General features: G+C 51.0%; 1 protein-coding gene across 4 annotated transcripts in view; it reads left to right on the top strand.

Annotated features, from left to right (window-relative positions):
* Positions 1-25134, top strand: part of MYO1D (myosin ID) — a 158692-nt gene that overhangs the window by 95937 nt on the left and 37621 nt on the right. For all 4 annotated transcript variants that reach the window (XM_059869530.1, XM_059869534.1, XM_059869532.1 and 1 more), the window contains one exon: positions 6372-6526. In XM_059869530.1, coding sequence (XP_059725513.1) covers positions 6372-6526 — 155 coding nt within the window. The remainder of the gene's footprint in view (positions 1-6371; positions 6527-25134) is intronic.

Raw genomic sequence — 25134 nt, 5'->3', positions numbered from 1 at the left:
AATCCTACCAAAGCTAAACTCAGAATTACAGTGAGGTCTGGCCTTGGGGGTAGCAGGATGGAGCTGCCAGGCTTGGCAGGGATGGAAGGGGTGGGCAGCCCCTCAGCTTTGCTCCCCAGCATCCTGGAGCAGGGATTCAGCTGAGTCTCCCTCAGCCTGAGGTGCTCTGGTTATCTCCAACCTCCAGAGCCTGCCTGGCTGCTGGGAAATGCCCTGCCCAGATTTTCTGGGATGTTTGCATTTGGAGAAATGACAGACCTGGCATTTCTGTATTGCTGGGAGGGCAGGGATGGGATTAGGGTGAAATCTCATCTGCAGATGTGGAGGGGATGATTAGCTCTGGCTGCATCCATAATGGTGAGTTTAGAGTCTCCTCCTGCCTCCTTGCTGGGCGCCCAGCACAGAGTATCCATGGAGCAGCTGCTCCCAGTAGGAATCCTGGCTGCAGCAGGCAGTGTCTCCATGGCAGTGCCTCTTGTTTTGAAAGGAGGCTGCCCTGAGCAGCTGTTTTCCTGGCTGCTGTTCTGTCCCAGCACTGGTGTCTCTGTGCTCTGAGGGGCTGGCAGCACATCCTGCTGTGTGCCAGGGGCTGTGTGCCCATGTAAATCAGGGTGCAGACACCCCCCAGGCTGGGAAAACACCCAGCCTGGTGAACAACAGGGTGCAGACACCCCCAGCCTGGTGAAAACCAGGGTGCAGACACCCCCCAGGCTGGTGAAAACACCCAGCCTGGTGAACAACAGGGTGCAGATACCCCCAGCCTGGAGAAAACCAGTGTGCAGACACCCCCAGCCTCCCAGCAGAGCTCAGACACCCCCACACTCACAGCCTTTTAGCAGAGGGGTTTGCCACACCTGATTTTCCAGGTGTTTTTTGGTGATGTGGACAAGGCAGGATTTTGTCCATCAGGATTTCTCACTTTTGGTTTCTCTGCTCTTACCTTAACCAGAGTGTCCAGGTCACTGAAATCCACTGAGTGCAGGACTAATGAGAGATAAATCAGTGTTTATCCCAGGTTTAGGACAATGTCTGTTTTACCTGTGTGCCTGATGGGTGTAAAGGTGCAGATTGCACATTTACAGCAGCACAAAACCACATCATTTGTTGGTCACCTGAACATTTCCCTCTGAAATCCTTAATGCCTTAAAAATTAGAGCTAGTCAGGTACAATTTCAGGTTACTCACAGAATATCTATTACTAAGAAATGTCAGTAATTTTTGCTTTTTCACCAATAAAAGGAGTGTCAAAAATAGAATATCCATTCCTACAGAGAGCCCTAGGGCAGGCTCTGTGGTGGTCCTGTTGGTTGGCTATGCTGGTTGTATTTTTGGCTCTATGTTGTATTTTTGGCTGTGTTTTGGCTCAGCACTGGCTGTATTTTGGCTCTGTGTTGGTCATGTGGCTGATTTGCAGTTCCTCAGGACAAGAGCAGTTAATGGTCTGTGCAGATAGATCTCTTGCTCTGAGAATTCTCACTTTTCTGCAGCTATAAATCAGTTTTATTGGTAGATCTGCAGTTATTCCCTTCAGTAACCTACCACAGGGATCTTGGCCAGCCAGTTGCTTTGACCCGAGCAGGAGTCCTTGAGATCCCAGGGGTCCTGGAGTGCTTGGCACAGGAGGGATGGCTCCAGGAGATCCTCTGCTGACCCATACAGGTCGTCAAGGTAACACTCCAGGATGGAAATTTGATTAAACCAAGCTTTGGTAGATTCTGTGGTGTAAAATTCCAGCTCTGTTGGCCACAGCCTCTCCCTGTACCTGCCCCTGCTGCCCTGTGTCCTGGGGAGGAGCCCCAGCCCTGCCTGGGCTGCCCTGGGACTGGGGTGGGACTGATCCTGCTGGTGAGCTGCAGGAAGGGGAGAGGAGGAGAATTTGGGGTGTTTTTGATTTATACACAGGACACAAAATATTTCATAGAATAATGGAGTTGAATTTGGATTGGAAGGGACCTTAAAGCCCATCCAGTGCCACCCCTGCCATGGCAGGGACACCTCCCTCTGTCCCAGGCTGCTCCAAGGCCAGGCTGGACAGGGCTTGGAAACTTCCAGGGATTCAGGGGCAGCCACAGCTGCTCTGGGCACCCGGTGCCAGGGCCTCACACCCTCAAAGGGAAGAATTTTTTCCTAACACCCCATCTAAACCTACTCCCTTCCAATTCAAAGCCACTCCATTTGTATTTCTCCCAGGATTTCTCAGATTTAACTCTGGCAAACAGCCAATCCTGTTGAGCAGTTGTTTGTTCCTTGTTGTAGTTCTGGTTTATATTTCTTACCTAATGTTTACAGTTGTGTTGTTTTTCCACCCCTGAGTTGCCTTGCACACTCTCCCCATTTTTCCGTGCCTGCTCCCTCCTTTCATGGAAGCCCTTCCACCATGTGGAAGGAGCTGATCAGTGATACAGAAATTCCTTCATTTTTGGGACTAGAGCAATGGTTTGAAATGCTCTGAAGGTTTTTTGAGGAGCAAATGGACAATAATGACACCAGCAGTGATGTGTATCCCTAGAGCAGCCCTGTCCTACCTTTGATGAGTGTTCTCTGGGAAGAGGGATGCTCCTTCCCCTGCCCAGGGCTGGAATCCCCTGCTGCTCCCTGCCAGCCTTTCAGGAGTGCCCTGCCAACACAGCAGCATCCTCAGGGGTGGTGTTTCCATGGAGATCTCACTGGAGACAGTCAGCTGATGGCTGCTACACACACAAACTTGTTTTCAGCTGAGGAAATCTCTCCCCATCTCCCAGGGCCATGGGAGGAGTCCCTCCTGTCCCTGCTCAGTGCCAGGCTCTGCACTGGGACAGGGGAAAGGGCTGGGAACTGAACCAGGTCTGATTTGCCTTAGATGGAAGGAAGGGATTTTTTACAGTGAGGGTGGGCAGGCCCTGGCACAGGGTGCCCAGAGCAGCTGGGGCTGCCCCTGGATCCCTGGCAGTGCCCAAGGCCAGGCTGGATGGGCTGGGAGCAGCCTGGGACAGTGGGAGGTGTCCCTGCCATGGCAGGGGTGGCACTGGGTGATCCTGAAGGTCCCTTCCACCCAAACCATCCCATGGCTCTGGATGAGGAGTGTGCCATTCTCCACCCAACCTGACAAACAGCAGCTTCCCTGGCAGCCCTGCTGCTTTCTCCACGTGGAGATGCTTTGGAGGATTCTCTGTGGATTTCTCATCTGCCAGCACTCTGGCATTGCCTCAGAGTACCAACACACAGTGCCCTTCTTGTTTTTACCTGAATTAAACCCCAACAGGTACTGGCTGAGAGCAATGAAAAGGCACCCAAGCAGCAGAAAGGCTCTTGCAGCCACATCTCCCCTGCACCAGTGAACATAATAAGGGATGTTCTGCAGAAGCTGAGGATTTTTTCCTGCTCTTCAAGCAGGGCCAATATTAGTGTTGGTAAATACTGTGATAAGCACCTTCTCTGAAATGATTGCTTTTGTGTGGCATTTATTCACTCAGAGTCTTGTACGGAGGGGTGAAATGGGAAGATTTTGAAGGGCTCTTGGCCTCCTAACAGGGTTCTGTTGAATAATTAATGTTTAAATTGCCTTTTCAAATCCAACACTGTGACTTGTTCATCTTTCACACTCGCTGCACATTTAAAACCTTGATGGCAGCAGTCCCTGTGGTGCTGTTGTGCTCACAGGAGGTATTTAAGCATGCTGATTAATTTTAAGGGACCCTAAAAAGCCAGGCAGCTGTCAATGCCTGTGCATGAGGTGGAGCTTGGGAAAGCATTTCACAACCCCAAAATAGCCTGAACAGGGAATAAACTCCACCTGTGCTGGGGCAGCTGGTGACAGGAGGGCCCTGCCTGGGGCTCCAGGATCAGCAGCTGCTGCCCTTCATTCCTGGGGTAAAAACCAACAAAACCCCAGGGGCTGGACCTTGTTTGGAGTCTGATCCCAAAAATAGGGCCCAGCCCACGCTGCTGTGGCGGGGCTGGGCTTTTCTGAGATGGCTGAGGCATCCAGAGCTGCTGGAGCAGTTGCCTTTGGAAAGAACACCTTGTGAGCAAGCCCAGGGAGCAGCCTGAGCCCCCCCTGGGATCCCTGGGCTGGCAGGAGTTGGGACTCCCCAGCTGGATTGGGGGACACAGGAGCCTTTTCCCCTAAACAAGGGGACAATAATGAGACTGTAACTTCAACCAAATGCTTTATGGGTGCCTCTCACTTGCAGGGGAATGGGGCTTCCCTCTGCAAATTCCTGGATGGCTCAAAGGAGCCCTTTAATGGACAGAGTAAGTCCTCTGTGTTCTCTCTGTACTCATCATCCTTTCACCTATTTTATTTTATTTCATTTCATTTATTATATTCTATTTACTTTATTTCTTTTGTCCCATGTATTATATTATATGTATTTTATCCCAATTATTAGATTCTATTTATTTTATTCTATTTTCCTTTCTCTGCTTTGCTGTACTTGCCTTTTGAGGCTTTTTTTGTTCTCTTTGTTTCCCCAGCACAGATCCTTTTCTTGCTTTCTCTAATATTCATCTGAGTAACCTGTGCTCCCAGATTGCCCCTCCTAAAAATTCCCTTGTTTTCCTTTGTGAGATGATGACAAAGCTTTTGATGAGCCAAGTGCAAAAAGAAAATGCCAGAAAATAAAATACCCAAACCAAACCCTTGCACCTTTTAGTTTTGTCAGAAGAGACAGGCCTTAATCCATGCCTGAACATGGGAATCATCATGGCTTTGCAGGGTTTGTGGCTCAAATTCTTCCTAAAGTCTTGTTACCTGCAAATCACAGTGGCACAGAGTTGTTCAGGTTGAAAAAGACTTTTAAAATCATCAAGTCCAGCAGCAGCAGCACCAAACCACATCCTGCAGTGCCACATGCACACATTCATTGGACACTTCAGGGTGGAGGCTCCAGCCCTGCCCTGGGCAGCTGTGCCAGGGCGGGACACTCCTCTCAGGGAAGAAATTCTGCCAATGTCCCACCTGCCCCTGCCCTGGCACAGCCTGAGGCCCTCAGACATCTTTGGTTTCCCAGAGTGTGAGGTTTGGAGAGGCTGCTGGGCAGATGAGTGTGACAGACACTCCTGATGAGTGTGACTGACACTCCTGATGAGTGTGGGACTCAGCGGTGTCACCCAGGGCAGTTCTGGGGACAGCTTTGACCTGGGGTGCTGGGAGAGCAGCTGGGGCCATCCCTGGGTGCCCCATGGCCCTGGGGACGGAGAGGGGCACAGCAGTGACACAGGGACACAGCAGGGATACAGGGGGTGTCTGGAGAGGGGCACAGCAGTGACACAGGGACACAGCAGTGACACAGGGGGTGTCTGGGGAGGGGCACAGCAGTGACACAGGGACACAGCAGTGACACAGGAGGTGTCTGGAGAGGGGCACAGCAGTGACACAGGGACACTGCAGTGACACAGGGGGTGTCTGGAGAGGGACACAGCAGTGACACAGGGACACTGCAGTGACACAGGGGGTGTCTGGAGAGGGACACAGCAGTGACACAGGGACACAGCAGTGACACAGGGGGTGTCTGGAGAGGGACACAGCAGTGACACAGGGGGTGTCTGGAGAGGGGCACAGCAGTGACACAGGGACACTGCAGTGACACAGGGGCTGCTGGGAGCCATCCAGGCTGGGTGAGGACTCTCCCTCACACCTCCCAGGCTGCTGAATTGCACAGGGCTGCTGTTGTTTCTGCTTGCTCAGCTCCTGGGGGGACACCCACCCACTGCCACCCCTCAGCTCCGTGGTGGAGCATCCTGGAGAGGAGAGAACCAGCCTGGCAGTGGCAAAGGCACAGGGAATCAGGGAATCATGGAATGGCTTGGGTTGGAAGCACTTAAAAGCCCATCCAGTGCCACCCCTGCCATGGGCAGGGACACCTCCCACTGGGGTATTTTCAGGCTCCCTCAGTAAAGGAAGGAAATGATGGATGTGACTCCATGTTCTTAGAAGGCTGATTTATTATGATATGATATGATACTAAAACTATACTAAAGAGTAGAGAGAGGATACAGACAGAAGGCTTAACAAGATAATAATGAAAAACTCGTGATTCACTCCAGAGCCTTGACACAGCCTGACTGTGATTGATCATTAAGTAAAAACAATTCCCATGAAACCAATGAACAACCACCTGTGGGTAAACAATCTCCAAACCACATTCCAAAGCAGCAAACACAGGAGAAGCAAATGAGATAATTATTGTTTTCCTTTTTCTCTGAGGCCTCTCAACTTCCCAGGAGAAGAATCCTGGGCAAGGGGATTTTTCCAGAAAATGTGACAGTGACATTCCACTGTCCCAGGCTGCTCCAAGCCCCATCCAGCCTGGCCTGGGACATTTCCAGGGATGGGGAATCAACATTTTTATATCAGCACAACCAACACTGTTCTCCCTTCCTCTCCTCAGCTGGTGGGGCTGAGTGTCTCCAATGGGAAGGACCAGCTCGTGGTGTTCCACACCAAGGACAACAAGGATCTCATCGTTTGTCTCTTCAGCAATGACACCTCCAACGACAGCAGGATCGGGGAGCTCGTGGGAGTCCTGGCCAGTCACTTCAAGAGGTCAGTGCTGGGCTGGGGCTGGGGCTGCTGGACACCCCTCCCAAAGTGGGGACCATCCCTGGAGTCACTGTGGTGCTTCACTGCAGCCTTGGGATGCCACAGTGACCTTCTCTTCCTGGCATGTTTGGGACACACTTTTTACCTACAACACTTGGTTGCCTCTTCTGCCTTCCCTGTGTGTGTGTGACAGCCACAGGTGTTTGGGGGACAAATGCCACTGAAGGTGCACTTGGGGTGTCACCATGGCTCCTGAGGGCTTCCTACAGAAAAACTCGTTGTATTTAAAATGAAGATGGAGCTTTTCTTTGCTCAGATTGACCCCTGCCCCAGTACCATAAATCACCAGCAGGTGATTTATTGCTTGAGCAGTAAATCATTGCTGTGCAATGTCATCTCTGCTCCCTGAAGTCTGTCTGTCTTGTAAATCCCTGAGCCAAAGCTGGTGATTGGGTATGGGGCTCTCTGGGATTGAGCTCCTGGAGCAGCAGGAGTCACCTGGATCCCAGGAGTGAATTCCAGGCTGCCCACAGCAGCACCAGGCACAGGAAGGAGCTCCAGGGAGAAGCAGGGTGTGCAGTGAGCAGATCTTTGGCTTGTTCCCTGGCTGCTCCAGAGCAGGTTCCCAGAGGAATGGTGCTGCTCAGCCTTGGCTTTGCTGCCCACAAGCTCCACAGGACTGAGAGAGCCTTTACAGGTCAATCTCCACACAGAGCTGGGAGTGGCAGGAAAACAAGAGGGGATTTTGGTCACTTGAGGTCCCTGGGTATTTTTCCATGAATTCAAGAAGACTGTGCTGGTCCAGCCCCCCCTCAGCACCACGGTGTGCAGCTCAGGACTGGCCCTTCTTTGGGCAGGGGCTGAGGCCTTTGGAAAGGAATTCTCAGCACTCGTGTAACTTGTTTGGGGAAATTCAGTGCTGAACAGAAAACATTCTCTGGTTTTGCTTTTACCTAAATCTCATTTCATGGCAAAGGCAGCTGCTCTTGCAGGCTCAGGAGATTCTGTACAGCTGTGCACTTTGTTTGGGATCCTGGCAGTCCCTGGAGTTCTTCATCCCCCATCACCCTCAGGTGGCTGATGCTCCTCAGGGCCTTGCCAGCTCTCTGGTGTGGGGACAGGCTGTGACACTGTTGGTGACACTCCAGCTCCTGTGTTCAGTTGTCCAGTTACCCAAAATTTTGCCTGGATGGGTCCCCCAGGCAGCAGCCCTTGTGTCACCTGTCCCCCACTCAGCCTCAGGCAGAGGTTTCATTTTAACAAAGGATGTTGTGACCATCAGCCTGAAACGTTGCACATTGTTCTCCTAAAGGAGGGAACTGCTGATTTCCAGTTTCTTAGGCTGATTTTAACAATGACATTTCTGTCTTTAAAAAGAGTTTGGTTTAATCTAATCCCTGTCTGCAGGAGAATTGCAGTTAAATACATTTATGTGCTGATCAGCTCCACTTAACACAATATTAGCATTATTTTAGTGCTTCAAATGACAAATCTCAGCACTGCTGGGTAAATGGGAGAGCTGCTGTAGAAGCCCATTTTTCTCCAACATCCAATAAAAGTTCCTGGATGAAGGGCAATGCCCAGGACAACTTGCATTTAATTTCCCAAATATATAAATGTCATGGTTTCCCTCTTCAAAGCAATATCTGTAAATCAAAACATTCAGGAATGTATTCATGTTTTCCATCACTTTCCATTTTCCTAGGGTCACAAACTCCTGTCAGAGAATGGGATTAGCTGAGCCTGTGCTGAGGCACCGGAGAACTCCTCATTAGCCAGGGAATTCCTCATTAGCAGGATTAGCTGTGGGTGTGCCTTGCCTGGGGTCGGGTTTCTCTGCCCTGCCTGAGGAGGGGCTAAGGCTGGAGGCAGCAGGAAAATCTCCAGCCTAAAAGTTCAGTTGCTTGGGAGATCCCACCCAGGGTGGGGTTTAAGAGCTCTGCTCTAGCCGGGGTGTGGGAGCAGCTCCCCTGGATTCTGGGGCTCTCTCTGAGCATTAAAAGCCATTTCCAGCCATCCCAGCACCCATCCTGAATCCCTGCTGGGAGGTTTTGGCAGGGCTGAGGTGTCCCAGGCACCTGTGGTGGTGTGGGTGGTGTAGGTGATGATCCTGTACCTGTGTGTGGTAAAACCGTGGGAGCTCAGTGCCATCTGTGGTGTAGGAAGGGGGAGGAGGAGGCTGCTGGTGTCACCTGAGCTGAGGACACCCAAACCTTCTCATCCAGATGCTTTCTATCAGGTTTTATTTTTTTGTTCCAAACTCTTTGAACTGGGAACTTAAATGCTGACCCTTCTGTTTGGGAATTTTGGACATTTTCAGCAAGAAATAGCTTGGACATTTTAGAACAATTACAGAGGTGACATCTCTCAGTGCTGCATTCTGCAGCTGCTTTTGGGCACAAAAGCCCAAAACCAAAAACGTTTGGGAATGTTTTGCCTGATTCACATTTCTTTGCATCACCCATGAAAGCTTTGCAAAGCTGTGTCTTTTAAAAGTTATTCCTGGTATGAGCTGTCTTACTTGGAGATTGTGGTTCACAGGTAAGTGTTGATACAGGGGAAATCCACCATGTGGCTGCTGTGAGCTGTAACATTTTTAGTGAGTTAACAGGAGTTCAGGTCACACTCCTACTGAGTCAGCTGGATGTGGGGTTTTTTACCACGCAGCTGAATTGCCAGTGGAAATGCTGGAAGCTGCCTGAGGTGTGGCTGTAGTGAATGGAAGGTTCCTGTGTGCCTGCAGGGCAGAGTGCACTGTCCATGGCCTGAGCTCCCCTGGGAGCTCCCTGGCTGTCTCCACCCCAGGGCTGGGCACCTCCTGCCAGAGCCCAGCAGGGCTGGGGTCAGTGGGTGCCTGGACCAGTTGGGAGGATCCAGTGATCCCTTGCAGGAGCAGGTGTGTGACATCTGGGTTGTGTTTCTGCCCTGGGTGCCCAGCAGGAAGCAGAGGAGCTGTGCAGTAGCTCAGAGCTCAGTGCCCCCATCCTTGGTGTGCCAGGGCAGGGAGCAGCTCCTGGGAGCTCCTGCTGGAGGAGAGGGGTGGCTGTACAAGGGAAGGATTCTATTTTCCCTTTCCATTTTACATCCTCAGGGCCCCTCAGGCTCTAGAAGATGTCTGGAGTCAGCAGTGCAGGGCACTGAGGATTCTCTAGGTGCCCTTCACCTGAGGTGACCCAGCTGTGGTCACCTCCCTGTGCTCCCACCTGTATGGGGTCCCCCCCATGTGGGTGATCTGAGCCCTGGGGGTGCTCAGGGGTCCCCAGGGAAGGTGCCCAAGGCCCATCCTGTTCCCAGGGGTCGTTCCCTGCCCTCTGGGAGCAGGCAGGGCTTGTCCTCTTTGCCTGCCCACACATTGGGATCAGGGAGTGGCTGCCCTGCTCTCCAGGGCTTTTGTTCCCAAATCCCCACATTGTCTGAGCCACAGCCCTTGGGTTCCTTCCAGGATTCCTGGAGGGAAGGGGGAGTTAAAAGAGCAGTCAGAAGCAATCCCTGCAGAACTCCAGCAGAAAATCACTTGCCTGAGGATAATTTTATGTTTTCCATTGCTCTTTGGGACCTGTCAGCCAGTTTTGATCATCACTGTGCCCTGGATTCATTTTCCTCATTCTGGGCCTTACCCTGGAGCGTGGGCTCAGGTGCTGGTGGAGCAGGAATTCACCCAGGGGCATCTCAGCCTGCCCCAGGGCTGTGGCTCCAGGTCCTGCCCCACACAGGGCTCCTGCTGCTGCTCAGGAAGGTCACATCCCCCTGTCCCTTCCTCCTGCCCTCCATCCCTGCACTTCATTGCATGAGGGAGGTGGCAGAAATTTCTTTGGCTGGGGAAGTGGAAAGGTTTGGCTGTTGGATTTAGTGTCACTGTAACACAGGGATGTGGCTGGGCAGGTGGGATTTATACAGAAATCACATTTATTACAGAATTACACAGGTAAATTGGAGCCACCTGGGACAGTGGGAGGTGTCCCTGCCATGGCAGGGGTGGCACTGGGTGATCCTGAAGGTCCCTTCCCACCCAAAGCACCCTGTGATCCCCCAGTGATCAGCTCTGGTAATTCCTCTGTCAGCCTCACAATCGTACTTGGGTTGAGAAATGGGTTTTTCTTGGCAAAACAAAAGAAAGATTTGTTGGTTTGAGTGACTGCAGGGCACGGAGAGGTGGAATTACAGCACCCTGCTGAGACTGTCTCTGGTTTAATTCTTGCACATCCTGGAAAACTCTTGTTGCAACTCTTTCCAAGCACTAGTCCTGTGGGAAGGGAACTCAGCAAGAAGAGGATCATTCCCTTCCTTAAAACTCATCTTCCCACTGCTGCTGCTGCTCGTCCTCCATCTCTGGGTGGGTCCCTGGCCAGGGAAGCCTCCCCAGCTCACATTCCTGTGGAAAAAAGTATTTTTTGTTACACTTCTCAATGTGTTCCTGACATGCAAAAAAGTATTTGTCTCCCTCAGTGTTGGATTAAGCCTTTTGCTGACCCAGAGATGGGGCAACTGAGAGGTGTCTTAAAAACTTTTATTCCATTTTTAGTCTCATGTGAGGGGTGAGACAATGCAGATGTTCTAATTCACACTGTTACAATCAAAAGGTAACTATTTTAAATGACAATGCACTGTGTTTCTTAGCTTATCAGCTTTTGCTGCACCATGCTGTAAATGCCTTAAAGCCAATCATCTCAAATTACCTTTCATGAATTTTATTACAATGCATCTTTCAGAGTTCTATTTCTCTAAAGTATCCAGTCTTATTTACAAAACCATCCTTTGAAACTTGTTTCCAGTTCCATTTCTCTCTCAACACTGTCTGTCCTATTCCATGGCATTTCTTATCTCAAGGTTTACACACAGATGCATACAATGTAAACCTTCTATCAGACTTGAAGAATTTTCTACAAATCCATTTCCCACAGCTCAGTGCTGGATTTGGGACACTGAGAACACAGGGGAGGGGTTTGGGCTCTCCCCAGGCTGATGAGTTTGTGTGAATCCTTTGAGTCCCAGCCTCTGCATCTAAAAGTCAATTCTTGTGTCTGATAACATAAATAGTAACAATTAATTGTGTTCCATGGTCTTCCTTTGAGTCCAGAGAGGTTTTTTGGTCAGTTTTCCTTCCCTAATCTGCCTGTGCCCTGCTACCATTGTGTGCCAGCACCAACTTTGTACAAAACCCTCTGGAAAGGGGATTCAATTTTATTCCTTTTTGTCCCTGATTCCAGCAGCCCTGTGTAACCTTGGTGCTTTCCCTTCTCTGAGCAGCTCCTGGATGCTGAAGCTCCATATTCAGGGTCCTCCTGGGAGGGAGCTCTTGGTAAAAAAGAAGCTCTTGGGGCTTGAGGTGCTGAAGGAGATTGATATTGCCATGGTGTCACTTGGGGTTTCCTGGAATTGTTCTGTGTTCAGAAAATCTTTGGGAATTTGAACCCAAGTTTCCTCAGTAACTGTAATTCCTGGGAAATAGATCTCCAGTGACCCAAAAATCCTCTTGAGTGACCAGAGGTGTTCCCCAGAGATGTAGAAGTCCCCTCCAGTGGCCACAGGTGCTCTCCAGCCCACCAGCCCAGTGTGATATTGTACAAATGATGTTTGTTCTCACTGACCTTCTGCAGAGTTCTTTGAGTTTCCCAGTTCATTCCCTGACCCCAGCTGAAGGATCTGCTAGGTTAAACAGGTGAATCCTTTCCATCCTTGGACAAGCTAAAGCACGAGGGTGGAACTGGATTTTTTTTGTTTTCTGGGGGGAAAAAACCAGCATTGAGACTGTCAGAAGAGGTGAGCCAGTCCTGGAGTAGAAAACTCAAAGCCATCCTCATCCTCCTTCTACTCCTCCTGCTCCTCCCTCAGGGTTTCAGAAGCCTCAGACCCCTAAATATGAATTTTATTTTTAGAGCCCTCAGCATTTTCTGTATCATTTATGAGGCTCTGTCCAGCTCCCTGCTGTCCTTGAGACATTTATGACCAGAAAGCAATTATGGTAATCAGCCCTGAGGATCTGGAATTCCTGCATCCTACACCCCACATCCCACAGCCACCCTGCCCAGTCCAGCTTCCCTTTTGGTGCTGGGAACTGGGGATTTCCTTCAGCACAGGCTCTGATGTGGGAATAGGAAAATGGAAGTTTGTTGTACTACAGACCTCTTCCTTGTCTGGCTCTGGGCTCTGCTCAGTGGATTCATTATCACAAACTATCACAAATTATTATTTTCAATCTTGAGCCGCAGTGCTCATTCAACACTTGGAAAGTTTGACAGAAATCCACACTTTTTGCTTTTGCTGGAAATGTTCAGGAACCCCGTGGGTGTGGCACTGGAGTGATGAGCAGGGTGCTGGACTGACAGTTGGACTTGATCTCAAAGGTCTTTTCCAGCTTTAATGATTCTGTGAATCTATGAACCATCACCCTGCCCCTGTTAGAACCTGACAGAAGCAGCTCCTAAAAAGTGTTGGATGGTACAAACATAGCCCCAAATCTTCTGCTGCATCTCAAAATCCAAGAATGGTTTGGGCTGGAAGGGATCTTAAAGCCCTGCAGGGTGGGAGGGCACCTCCCACTGTCCCAGGCTGCTCCAGCCCCAATGTCCAGCCTGGCCTTGGGCACTGCCAGGGATCCAGGGGCAGCCCCAGCTGCTCTGGGCACCCTGTGCCAGGGCCTGCCCACCCTCCCAAGGAACAATTCTTCATTCCCAATATCCCATCCATCCCTGCCCTCTGGCACTGGGAGCCATTCCCTGTCCCTCCATCCCCTGGCAATCCTCTCTCTCCATGTTTCTTGGGGCTCCCTCAGGCCCTGCAAGGCTGCAGTGGGGTCACCCCTGGTCTCCTCTCCAGGTGAACACCCCCAGCTCTCCCAGCAGAGCTGCTCCATCCCTGGGATCACCCTGGAGCCTCCCTGGGCACTGCAGCACCTCCAGGTCCCTCCTGTGCTGGGCTCTGCAGGTGGGGTGTGGTCAGCAATTGCTGCAGAGTTGTGGGTCCCAGGACAAGGTGAAAGATGAGAATTGACTCCATGTTCTCAGAGGGTTGATTTGTAATTTTATGATATTATATTACATTAAAAGAAAATGCTGTACTAAAACTATACTAAAGAAAGAGAAAGGAGACAGCAGAAGGCTTAACAAGAATGAATAATAAAAACCCTGTGACTGACTAGAGAGTCAGACACAGCTGGACTGGGATTGGGCATTAATTAAAAACAATTCACATGGAACCAATCAAAGATGCACCTGTTGGTGAGCAGCCTCCAAACCACATTCCAAGCAATCAGATAATTATTGTTAACATTTCTTTTCTGAGGCTTCTCAGCTTGTCAGGAGGAAAATCCTGGTGAAGGGATTTCTCATAAAATATCACAGTGACAGTGGGGTCTCACCTGAGCAGGGCAGAGGGGACAGTCCCTGTCCCCTGGTGCCCAGGCTGTGGGGTCAGGCCAGGACATGGCTGTTACAGCTGAGATGGCCTCAACACCCAGAGTGTCACCATACAATTTCTGAAAGCTTCCATCCAGAGCAACATCCTGTCACACCAGAGGGCTGCAGGCATCTGTCCTTCTTGTTCTTTAGCCCAGCCTTTTGTACCCCTCTGTTCATGCAGTGCCCCCGTGTGCCCCCTGGGTGCCCCCTGGGTGCCCTCTGTTCCCTGGGTGCCCCGTGGCTCACTGCTGTCACTGCTGTCACCTGTCCTGCACTGGGGATAAGGCTGGGCCACAGCCCCACCCCCATCACCCCAAAGTGTCCCTACACAGGACCCCAAAGTGTCCCTACACACACGGGCCGTGCCCAGCTGTGCCCTCCCAGGCCCGGGGCAGGTTCTGCAGCACTGGGGGGTGTCCATGGTGCTGATCCTGCCTCGGTTCCTTCTCCCAGCCTCTCCCTGCCCGAGCAGATGGCACAGCCTGGCTGCCCTGCCCAGGCTGGCACTGCCTGGCTATGATTCCATGAACCATCACCCTGCCACCGTTAAAACCTGACAGAAGCATCTCCTAAGAAGTGTTGGATGGTACAAACATAGCCCCAAATCCTCTGCTGCATCCCAGAATCCCAGAATGGTTTGGGTTGGGTTTGGGCTGGCACTGCCTGGGCTGGTACAGCCTTGCCAGGCTGGCACAGCCTGAATGCCCCAGCAGCTGCCCTGGCACACAGGCTGGGCACTGGGAACAGCCCAAAGCTCAGCCACAGAGAGCCTGGACGTGCTGGGGTGGTTTGGGGAGGGGGTTGAGGTTTGTGCCAAGTGCCCTCGTGGGAGGGCAGAGGGATGTGGAGCTCCTGGAGAGGGAGAACCCCCCTGGCTGCACCTGGGTGTGCAGCCCTGAGCTGCTGCTGCAGACAGCCCCCTGGGGGGACCCAAAACAGACACAGGTGGCTTTTGGTGTGAGCACAAAGCTCCCAACCTGGGCACCTCCTGCTGAGCTCAGTGCTCAGCACCTGTGCTCCAGTGCTGGGATCCCAGCCCAGGCTGTTCCTGGCTCCTCCCTGGGCTCTGGGAAGGGGCTAGGCTGGGCTGGCAGCACCAGGAGCTGCTCTCAAAGCCTCAGACACCAAAAATGCCTCGTGGGTGATGCTAAAACATTAGCAGGAGTTGTGCAGCCCCTTTGTTCCCAGTGAGACACTCCAGGCTGGGTTTCCCCCCTTGCTTTCCTCTTGTATTTGTGTGGTGCCCCATGGCAGGAGGGAATGATGAATCTGACTCCATGTTCTTGAAGGTTAATTTATTATTTTATGATACATATTATGTTAAAGAATACTAAACTGAACTATACTAAAGAATACAGAAAGGATACTTACAGAAGGCTAAAAGATAATAATGAAAACTCGTGACTCTCTCCAGAGTCCTGACACAGCCTGGCCCTGATTGGCCAAAGAGTGAAAACAACTCCCAGCAGAATGCAATGGAACAATCACCTGTGGGTAAACAATCTCCAAACACATTCTACATGGGCACAGCACAGGAGAAGCAAATGAGATAAGAATTGTTTTCCTTTTCTCTGAGGCTTCTCAGCTTCCCAGGAGAAAAACCCTGGGTGAAGGGATTTTTCCAGAAAATGTGAATACCACAGTTTCCCACCTTGCTTTCCCACCTTGGCTCTCATTATTCCCATAAAGGTCTTGATGTGCTCCAGAGCCAGAGCCTGAGCCAAGCTTAGGAAAAGCTTTGCCTTTAACTGCACTCCTTCAGTTTGGGGAGAGCTCTCAGGGTCAGTCCCAAAGAGGTTTCTGTAAAAATGAGGACAGAGATGGTTTTCAAGGCCTTAATATTTTTAGGGACATGGAAATTTAATAAAATAAAGGGGATTAGTAGGTTGGTCATGTTTGAAACAATAAGGAAAAGTTGCATTTTTCTCTTTAATATTCAAAGGAATATTAAATATTTATTTTGATTAATGTATTAGATATTTGATCCAGAGACTTTTTACATTCTTATATAAAACAAAGTATCATGAAAATGCACATTAACAAGGCTTTCCTGCTCTTTTGCTCTGTGGCATCTTCAGCAGAGCCAAAACTTCTCTTTTCAGCTTCCTTTCCTCCCATTCTCCTCTGGCTCAGCTCATTGCATCTCCTGAGCTCAGATCTGAGTTGCTCTCCAAAAGGCATTTCTGTGGCTGCTCTGTCAGAAGTCATTGGGATCCCAGAAAATTATTCTATTTAATGACTTCAGTCTATTTAGTGATTCTAATTAGTGATTTTTCACATATGCTTTGGAGGGGGGGTTGGGTTTGGGTTTTTCCAGGATATTTGGAGGATCTCACTGATAAAATCTGGATGTGCCAAAGACCCTGAGCTTGGGACTTTGCATTTTTGGAAATGTCTGAGGACCTTTTCAATCAGATACTAAATATTTGGCAAAAATATTGGCTCCCAACAATTCCTTTTGAAGCTGAGGTCAAATAAATTAAAATTTAAACATGGCTGCATTGGAAAAACAAGGAAAAACCATTTATTGCTTGACAGATTTTAGAGCTTTTATTTTGTGTTTTGCAACAGATACAGAACTGAAGCTGTGAGCTAAAGGTTAAATTTTGTGCTGTAAAGCAGGCTGGAAAAAAATCCTGTTCCTGGTGTAAAACTGAAGTAGATCAACTCAATCCACTGAGCCTGGAGTGTTGCTCTGTGTACAAATCCTCCTACACCAGGTTGTCATTTTTTACCCACATTTCTGAGCGTGTTTGGTCCATGGCTCTCCTCTTTCCCCTTTGCTCTGCCAAATTCCTAAATTAAGCAGTGTTGGGTTTTAGATGTAATATAAGAAAGATTTGCATAAGTGCAGTTATGGTAATTTTGTGGTGAGTTTTAATGTGTTGGCTTCATTTCAGCCCTTCAGATCCTTAAATCATTTTTGATTAGCTGTTGCTTAAACATTGCTTTTTTCCCCCTTTTGAAAACAGATGCATTGAGGATGAGCTGAGGCAAATTTTGTGTAAATCTGCTTTGTGCTTGGAGTCAGGCTGAGAGCCTTTGCTCCTGCCCAGAGCTGGGGAGCTGGCTGTAATCATTTATTATCCACATGGGATGGTTTAGTGCTGAATTAGGTGAGAGAAACAAAACAGAGGGTACTGATGATGTGGAAAACCCAATTTTTTTCCACCCAAATAAAGAAGCTTTTTACAGTGAGGGTGGGCAGGCCCTGGCTCAGGGTGCCCAGAGCAGCTGTGGCTGCCCCTGGATCCCTGGCAGTGCCCAAGGCCAGGCTGGACACTGGGGCTTGGAGCAGCCTGGGACAGTGGGAGGTGTCTCTGCCATGGCAGGGGTGGCACTGGGTGGGTTTAAGGTCCCTTCCCATTCTGGGATTCTGGGATAAATCCCACTCAGAACAGCCAGCTGGAGTCTGGGCTCCTCTCCCCACCAGATGTGGTGGCAGAATCCTGGTGGTGCTGCTGTTCCCCTCCCAGGAAGGCTCTGGGAATTGTGTTATTCCCAGTTTCTGAGCCATGCTGGGCTCTGAGCTGTGGGATCCTTTTCAGGTACTTTAAAAAATTAAAATATTCCATGGTGGAAAATGTCACCTGAAAGGATCTGGGAAAAGTGCTGAGGCACCAGGGCAGGGCAGGGCTGGGAGTGAGCCCAGTGCCAGCCTGGGCTGCCTGAACAGCAGGGCTGGGAGGCTGTGGGGATGTGTGGGGACAGTCCCAGCACAGCAGGCTCACACCTGAGCTGCTGCCAGAGGTGCCACAGCCACATCCTGCTGTGGCTGTGCCAGGAGGGGCAGCAGGGCTGAGCTCCTCACCAGCCCCAGCCCCAGCTCTGGATCCAGGAGTGCAGGGGGAAGGGAAGGGCCAGGGGATGGGCTTTGGGAATGGGGCATGGTCCTGCTGGGGCAGAGTGGCTGCTCAGTCTGGGGCTGTCTGTGCTGGTGGCACCCTGCTGCCCTTCACCATCCTCCCCTGGCCTCGGCCTCCCAGCACATGGAGCCACAGGCAACCTCCCTGTCCCATCCCTACACAGCAAACAATGCTCCCCAGAGCTCCAGAGGGCTCCTTCCTTCCTTCCTTCCTTCCTTCCTTCCTTCCTTCCTTCCTTCCTTCCTTCCTTCCTTCCTTCCTTCCTTCCTTCCTTCCTTCCTTCCTTCCTTCCTTCCTTCCTTCCTTCCTTCCTTCCGCCCCTTCCGCCCCTTCCGCCCCTTCCGCCCCTTCCGCCCCTTCCGCCCCTTCCTTCCGCCCCTTCCTTCCGCCCCTTCCTTCCTTCCTTCCTTCCGCCCCTTCCGCCCCTTCCGCCCCTTCCGCCCCTTCTGCCCCTTCCTTCTGCCCCTTCCTTCCTTCTGCCCCTTCCTGGCAGTCACTGGGGTGAGTGCTTTGAGGTTGATTTCTTCAGCACAAAACTCCTGAGAGGTGGGAAAAGGAAACTGAAAGGAAAGAGGATAATGCTCTGATCCCATTAAATCCCCGGCCCTTAACATCCCAGCCTGCATTTCCCCATTGTCCTCAGTTCATACTGGGAGCCCTGGAGCTGCTCTTTGTGCTGCTGCCGACCCCAGGAGCACACAGCTGCTTTCAGGAGGCTGCCACACATTTCCCCTGCAATTCTGCCCACCTCGCTGCTGTTCCATCAGTTCTTTCCTTCTCCAGCATTTCCCTCGGTTTGGGGCCCCGGTGACTGACAGCAAACAAAAAACAACAACAGAAGAAAAGCTCCATCATGATCATATTTACTGGTGACCTACTTAAAATGCTCTTTGCTGCTGCCCTGGAGTGTGCTGCAGTGCTGCTGGCTCGAGGCTCCAGGGAATTGCTGCTGGAATGATAATGAATGCACAGCATGGCCCCTTGCTTGTTTAACTGGAGGCTCTCAAAGACATGGTTTATTTTTTATTGCATCATTTAGACTTCCTTTTTCTCCCCCACTTGTGATGTATTATTCCCATTTTTGGTGTCCCTGCTTCGTGCTCTGACTGCAGGCAGATCTATTGTTTGAAGTGATGCCATTAAATCATGGGATGCCTTCATCTTTTGATAATTTTTCTGTTTGTTTTTCAGGAAAATTAGGCTTTTAGCTCACTCCTGGAGAGTCTGAGCTGTGTTGTCAAAGGCTTGTGTTTAGCATAATTTTTTTTTTTTTTTTGGTGAAAATACTCTAGCAGAGGTGATTATTTATTTAACAAATGCTTTCCACCTGCTTTGGTACATTTTTGTAGGGTTGTTGTAAATGGGTTTGCAGTGCAGGATGGGAAGTCATCAGCATTTTGCATATTCATGGGATCATGGAATGGTTAGGGAGGGAAGGGAACTTAAAGCCCATCCATTCCCACCTCCTGCCATGGCAGGGACCCCTTCCACTATCCCAGGGCAGTTCTTGGGCACTGCCAGGGATCCAGGGACAGCCCCAGCTGCTCTGGGCACCCTGTGCCAGGGCCTGCCCACCCTCACAGGGAACAATTCCTCATTCCCAATATCCCATCCATCCCTGCCCTCTGGCACTGGGAGCCATTCCCTGGGTCCTGTCCCCCCATCCCTTGTCCCCAGTCCTTCTCCAGCTCTCCTGCAGCCCCTTTAGGCCCTGGAAGGGGCTCTGAGCTCTCCCTGGAGCCTCCTCCAGGCTGAGCACCCCCATCTCTCCCAGCCTGTCTCCAGAGCAGAGGGGCTTCAGCCCTCAGAGGATATTTGTGGTCTCATCTGGACTTGCTCCAACTTTTTAATTGTGCCTCTCCCCTCGAGTCTTCCTGGTTTTCCTCTTTACCAGTTCATTTAGAGGAAGGTTTGGATGTTCCTTCTCACTCCCCAGTGCCCTGCACTTCTGTGGTTGGGGAGGATGGGGCTGTGTTTGCTGTAATTTGTGAATTTAGGATTGAGTGTGTCCATGGAATGGTAAATTAATCCTACCTTTGCAAAGAATATTATGTCCCATCCCTGGAAGTGCCCAAGGCCAGGCTGGATGGGGCTTGGAGCAACCTGGGACAGTGGAAGGTGTCCCTGCCATGGCAGGGGGGACACTGGGTGGGCTTTAAGGTCCCTCCCCACCCAAACCATTCCATGGCTCTGTAGTTCCATGAATATCAGGATAGGAATCCACTGAAGCCATGGCTAAGGGATCACACCTGAAATGTTCTTTTCTGGTGGCAGTGAATCCTTCTGGGCTCACACCCCAGTGACACAGAGCAGGCTGTGTTTCCATGTCAGCCTGAATTTCCTGACCTCAAATCCAAGCAGAATTCCTAAGCACATGGATAAAAATGCATAAAATAAACTCTGCCTCCTGTCTTCTGCATTTCCTGGCACCCCAGAACTGTGATATTAGAGCAAAGCCCTGGGCTTAGGTGGAAATAACAAACTCAGCTTCCTGAAGTCCATAGGATCACAGATTCAGGTTGGAAAAGCCCTCCAAGGTCTGAGTCCAGCTGTTCCCCTGCACTGCCAAGGCCACCACTGAGCCCTGTCCCCAAGTGCCACATCCCCAGGGCTTTTAAACCCCTCCATGGATGGGGACTCCAGCCCTGCCCTGGGCAGCTGTTCAGATCATTCCCCAGATAATTCAGATCATTCCTGGTTTCTCAGCAAACCCCCTTGCCCTGGGGGTATTTTCACAGGCTGCCTGGGAGATGGGAGGTGCTGAGGGAACATTTGCCACCCTCTCCCAGCAGCTCTAGGGTTCCTGCCCTGTGCTCCCTTCCCAGGGCAGGACTTTGCTCTGTGCTGTCCCCACAGAGGTGACATTAACCGTGGAGGAGGCAGGACAAGAGGGAATCAGCTCCCCTGTAAAACCACTCAGGATCTATGGAAGTTCATTCAGTCTCTGGCTCCAAATGAGCCTGGGAGGAATGTTTAGTTCTCCTCTAAGTGGTGAGGAGGAGCTGGTCAGGAGCACAGACATGGGAACAGCTCAGTGCTGCTTTGGGAGGAGGAGGAACTGACCCCTGGTGTCCCCTCAGTGCATGGCCACGGCGTCCCCTCCAGCTGGGGTAACTCCCAGGTGGTGGCTGAGCTTTGTGAAGTGACTTTGGAGCCTTTGGAGAGGGTGTTGTTGCCTCCCCAGGGAAATTGGGATGTGAGTGCTGTTCTCAGGCATGACACTCCTCACCCTCCACCCCTCCCAAAGCAGAGAAGGGAACTGGGATTGACTGGAGGAACTGCCAGAGAAGCTCTTGCCACAAAAGGTGGCTCACTGGGAGGAAGCTGGGATCACAGAGAGGAATATTGTCTGTCCAGGTCTGTGTCCATGGGAGCTCATCTGGGAACAGTAAACAGAATAGTTAGAAGGACACAGAGCAAGCAGGGGAAGGAAGCCACAACAGTGTTGTTGTCCAGAGAATCTTGGTCACAGTCAGTGGATTTTATTGCCACCATGTCCATGTGTCCCAGCTGAGCTCCAGCAGCTGATTCCACTCACAAAGTACCCAGAGCCTGTTCCTCAGTCTCAGACATTGTGCTGGGCTTGTGTCTTATCTCCTCATCTGCTTCCATTTCACTTCATCCCCCAGAGCCCGTGGTATAAATGAATATTCCCAGGCCACGGGGTGCCTTGCATAAAGCATTTTTCCATCCAAATGGCCCCAAACATCCTGTACCAGAGCTGTGATTCATGGCTCTTACATGGCAAGGCTGAGGTGAAGCCAGCTGACTAATTTACACCCAGTAATTAGACTGAATTATGCACAAAAGATGATTCCTTTTTTCCCTTCCCTCTTTTCCTTGTGTGAGCTCAGAGGAGGTGATATGGTGAAGGAAAGGTGCTTTTCATCCTGCATCACCCCAGCCTGGTATCTGCTGGCTCCCTGAAGGGCAGCTATGGGAGATTTACCCTGTGCCACCCTCCTGTATAGTATTTTTAGGAGGAATGATGAGGAAGATTTTATTGATATTAGAAGGTTAATTAATTACTTTATTCCATTATTTACATTATTTATATTATTTATTTCTATTCTATTATATTCTTAAATATTCTATTCTATTCTATCAGTAAATATTATATATTATATTATATTATATTATATTATATTATATTATATTATATTATATTATATTATATTATATTATCTTTAAATTGATTTTGTTATGTATTTAATTGTATACAACTGCACTTTATTGTACAGAACTTTGTGACTCAGTTGACAGTCCTGATACACACACACGCTTGGCCATGATAGGCCAAGGAAACAAAACATTATTATTTTGGGTAAATAATTTCTATATTGTATATTATTTTTGCACAATTATAAGTACAGCAAATGAGATAAAAATTGTTTTTCTTTTTTCTGAGGTTCAGATAATGTGAAATTTAGAAATATTCTTGGGAAGAATTGTGCCTTATTTTTCTCTGTGAGGAGAAATGTGGCTACACTCCTGGGAATATTCAAGGGCCAGGCTCCCTCCAGCAATCCCAGTTTGCACCAGGCCTTGGGCCCCTTCCTGCACGCAGTGTTTGTGTCTGCAGGGATGGATGCTCTGACCCTGATGTTTCCTTGATGCACAGGTAGAGAGCAGCCAAGCAATAAAATAACCCCACCTGTGCTGAGCATGGCTCAGGGGATGGTTTGGGTGGGAGGGGACCTTAGAACCCCTCCAGTGCCACCCCTGCCATGGCAGGGACACCTCCCACTGGGTGGAGGGGCTCCAAGCCCTGTCCAGCCTGATCTTGGGCACTGCCAGGGATCCAGGGGCAGCCCCGCCCCAGCTGCCCTGGGCTCTCCTTAGACCCCCTCAGTCCCCCCAGCCCTGGCACAGGAGCTGTTCCTTTGCTCCTGTCCTCACAGAGATGCTGATGAGAAGAGATTTGCAGAAGCTGAGCTATGGATCCAGCAGGATCTGGGCTGTCCCCTCCTCCATTCCATGAGGGAGGACAGGTCCCCCAGCTGCTGTGACCAGCCCAGCTTGTGTCCAGCCCCTGCCTGGGGGTTCCAGCCTGGCCAAGGGATGGATCCCAGTCCTGCAGCATCCCCAGGGAAGCTGCAGGGGCTGAGCTCTCCCTGCCCAGGCTGGAGGATCCTTCTCCCCCCTGCAGGGGTCTCCTGGGGGTCCTCAGCCCCAGGGTCAGCAGGGGGACCCTGGGCCCCATCCACTGGATGGGTTGGTGCCATCCCCAGCTGCAATCTCCAAAGCCCCAGCCCAGTCTCCCCAGCCAGTCCTGCTATTTTTAGCTTGGTTTCCCAGGGAAACAGGGCTTCATGTGGCTGCTGTATCCTGAGATTTGACAGTCAGGGAGAGAGGTAGTAAAGATCATTCTCTGGGAGGCTTTTTTTGTGAAAATGGCTTGTTTTGATTAAAGAGACAAGCCCTGAAATCCTCAGCCATCCAGGGGGTTTCAGCATCCCCAGCCCCTGGGCAGTCAGTCACTGCCTTGCTGCTTCCTCAGTCCTCCTAGAATTATGGAAAAGGAGAAGGTGCTGAGGGACAGGGCAGGAGTGTTGGGAGTGATTTTTTGGGTTGTTTATTTTTTGGAAAAGCTCAGTGTAGTCCTCCCTCCTCTCAAGAGCGTCTCATGGGATGCTCTTCATGGAAGCAGTAAAGATGTTTCTGTGGAGCCTCCAGCCACGTGCAGGATCCAGCAGCATCTGCTGAGTGGATCCTTTGCCTTTTTTTAATGTGGAAAAGAGGAAAGCAAAGCTCTTTTGGTGCTGGAACCCAGTGACCCTGGGCTACTGCAAACTTTCCAGCCCCACACACACCCTTGGGCTTGGTGTTCACATCCAAACTCAGATGGTGACATTTCCTTCCCAGGAACTTTTGAAGGGAATAAAATGGGTGATTAAAACACTTACTCATAAATTTGTCACCTCACAGACCAGCACATGTTGTGTTTTGCCTTGCTCAGCATCAGCTGGAGAGTGAGGCAGGACAGGATCAGGATCCTGTTTTCCAGAGCCAGGGAACATAAGGTGCATCCCCCCAGCAGGCATGACTTGTGTGAAGTGGGGTTTAAGTAGCCTGAACCAGGGGAGGTGATTTTTAGATCCCTTGTGGTGTGCCAGGGGAATCTGCCCAGGGCTGCAGGTGGGACCTGCAGGAGCCTCTGCAGTGACAGCTGGGGACAGGGGGTATCCCCAGGGACTCTGAAATGCCACCACATCTCTGTGTCCAGGACCTTCATCCCACATCCACCTTCAAACCAGAGCAGGAGCTGTCTGCAGCAGCTGAGCAGGTCCCACTTGGGGCCAGGTGGGATGGGGCTGCCAGTCCCAGAGCCTTCATCCCTGCCTGCCTTTGCCTGAGCTGCACTTTTGCAGTGTGAGGGACATGTTGGCCCAGCTGCTCCTCAGGGCTGGGTTTGGCTCAGGCTGGAATGAATTTGCTTTATAATAAGGAATTCTATGAAGGCTTTTGAATGCTAATAGTCTTCTTGTGCCTCACTGACAGCTCCACTGGTGCTGCATCCTGCAGATTGGCCAGGAGAGTCCTGAAGGACAAGAGAAAGGAGCTGGATGAGCTTGGAACAGGGCAGAAAACAGCTTGGGAGAGAGTGAGCTTTGGAGGGAGCTCAGCTGGTGCAGCCCTCACACCTGAGTGACTCAGGGAGTGCCTGGTGTGGCTCACACCCCCCAGCAGCAGGAGGTGTTGGATGTGTCACCTCACAGTGACAGTGACAGATCTCCCACTGCTGGGAGGGACCCGAGGAGCTGCAGGGGGAGGGCTCAGTGCTGGAGGCTCCTCCCTGCTGGGGGCTTCAGCCTGAGGGGTCTCACCACAGAGCCATAAAATCACCAAGGTTGGAAAAGCCCTCTGAGGTTGAGTGCAGCCATTCCCCCAGCACTGCCAAGGCCACCCCTGTCCCCAAGTGCCACATCCACACAGCTTTTAAACCCCTCCAGGGATGAGGACTCCACCCCTGCCCTGGGCAGCTGTGCCAGGGCTGGGCTGCCCTTTCCATGAAGAAATTTTCCCCAAATCCCCCCTGAGCTCCCCTGGCCCAGCCTGAGGCCGTTCCCTCTCCTCCTGTCCCTGTTCCCTGGAGCACAGCCCGACCCCCCTGGCTGTCCCCTCCTGGCAGGAGCTGTGCAGAGCCACAAGGGCCCCCCTGAGCCTCCTCTGCTCCAGAACAACCAACAATGAAGCATTGCCAGGCTGAGCAGCCCCAGCTGCCAAACAGGCTTGGTCAGTGCCAGCTTGGGGAGCCCTGTGGCACACAAGAGGAGTGGTGTCAGTGGGCTCCAGGTGTGACAGACCTCGGTGACACAGGTGAGCAAGGCTGGCTCAGCACTGTTGT

This window comes from Haemorhous mexicanus, chromosome 28 (assembly GCF_027477595.1).
Source record: "Haemorhous mexicanus isolate bHaeMex1 chromosome 28, bHaeMex1.pri, whole genome shotgun sequence".
In the NCBI taxonomy this organism is placed as follows: Eukaryota; Metazoa; Chordata; class Aves; order Passeriformes; family Fringillidae; genus Haemorhous; species Haemorhous mexicanus.
This window is presented reverse-complemented; position numbering and strand designations above follow the sequence as displayed.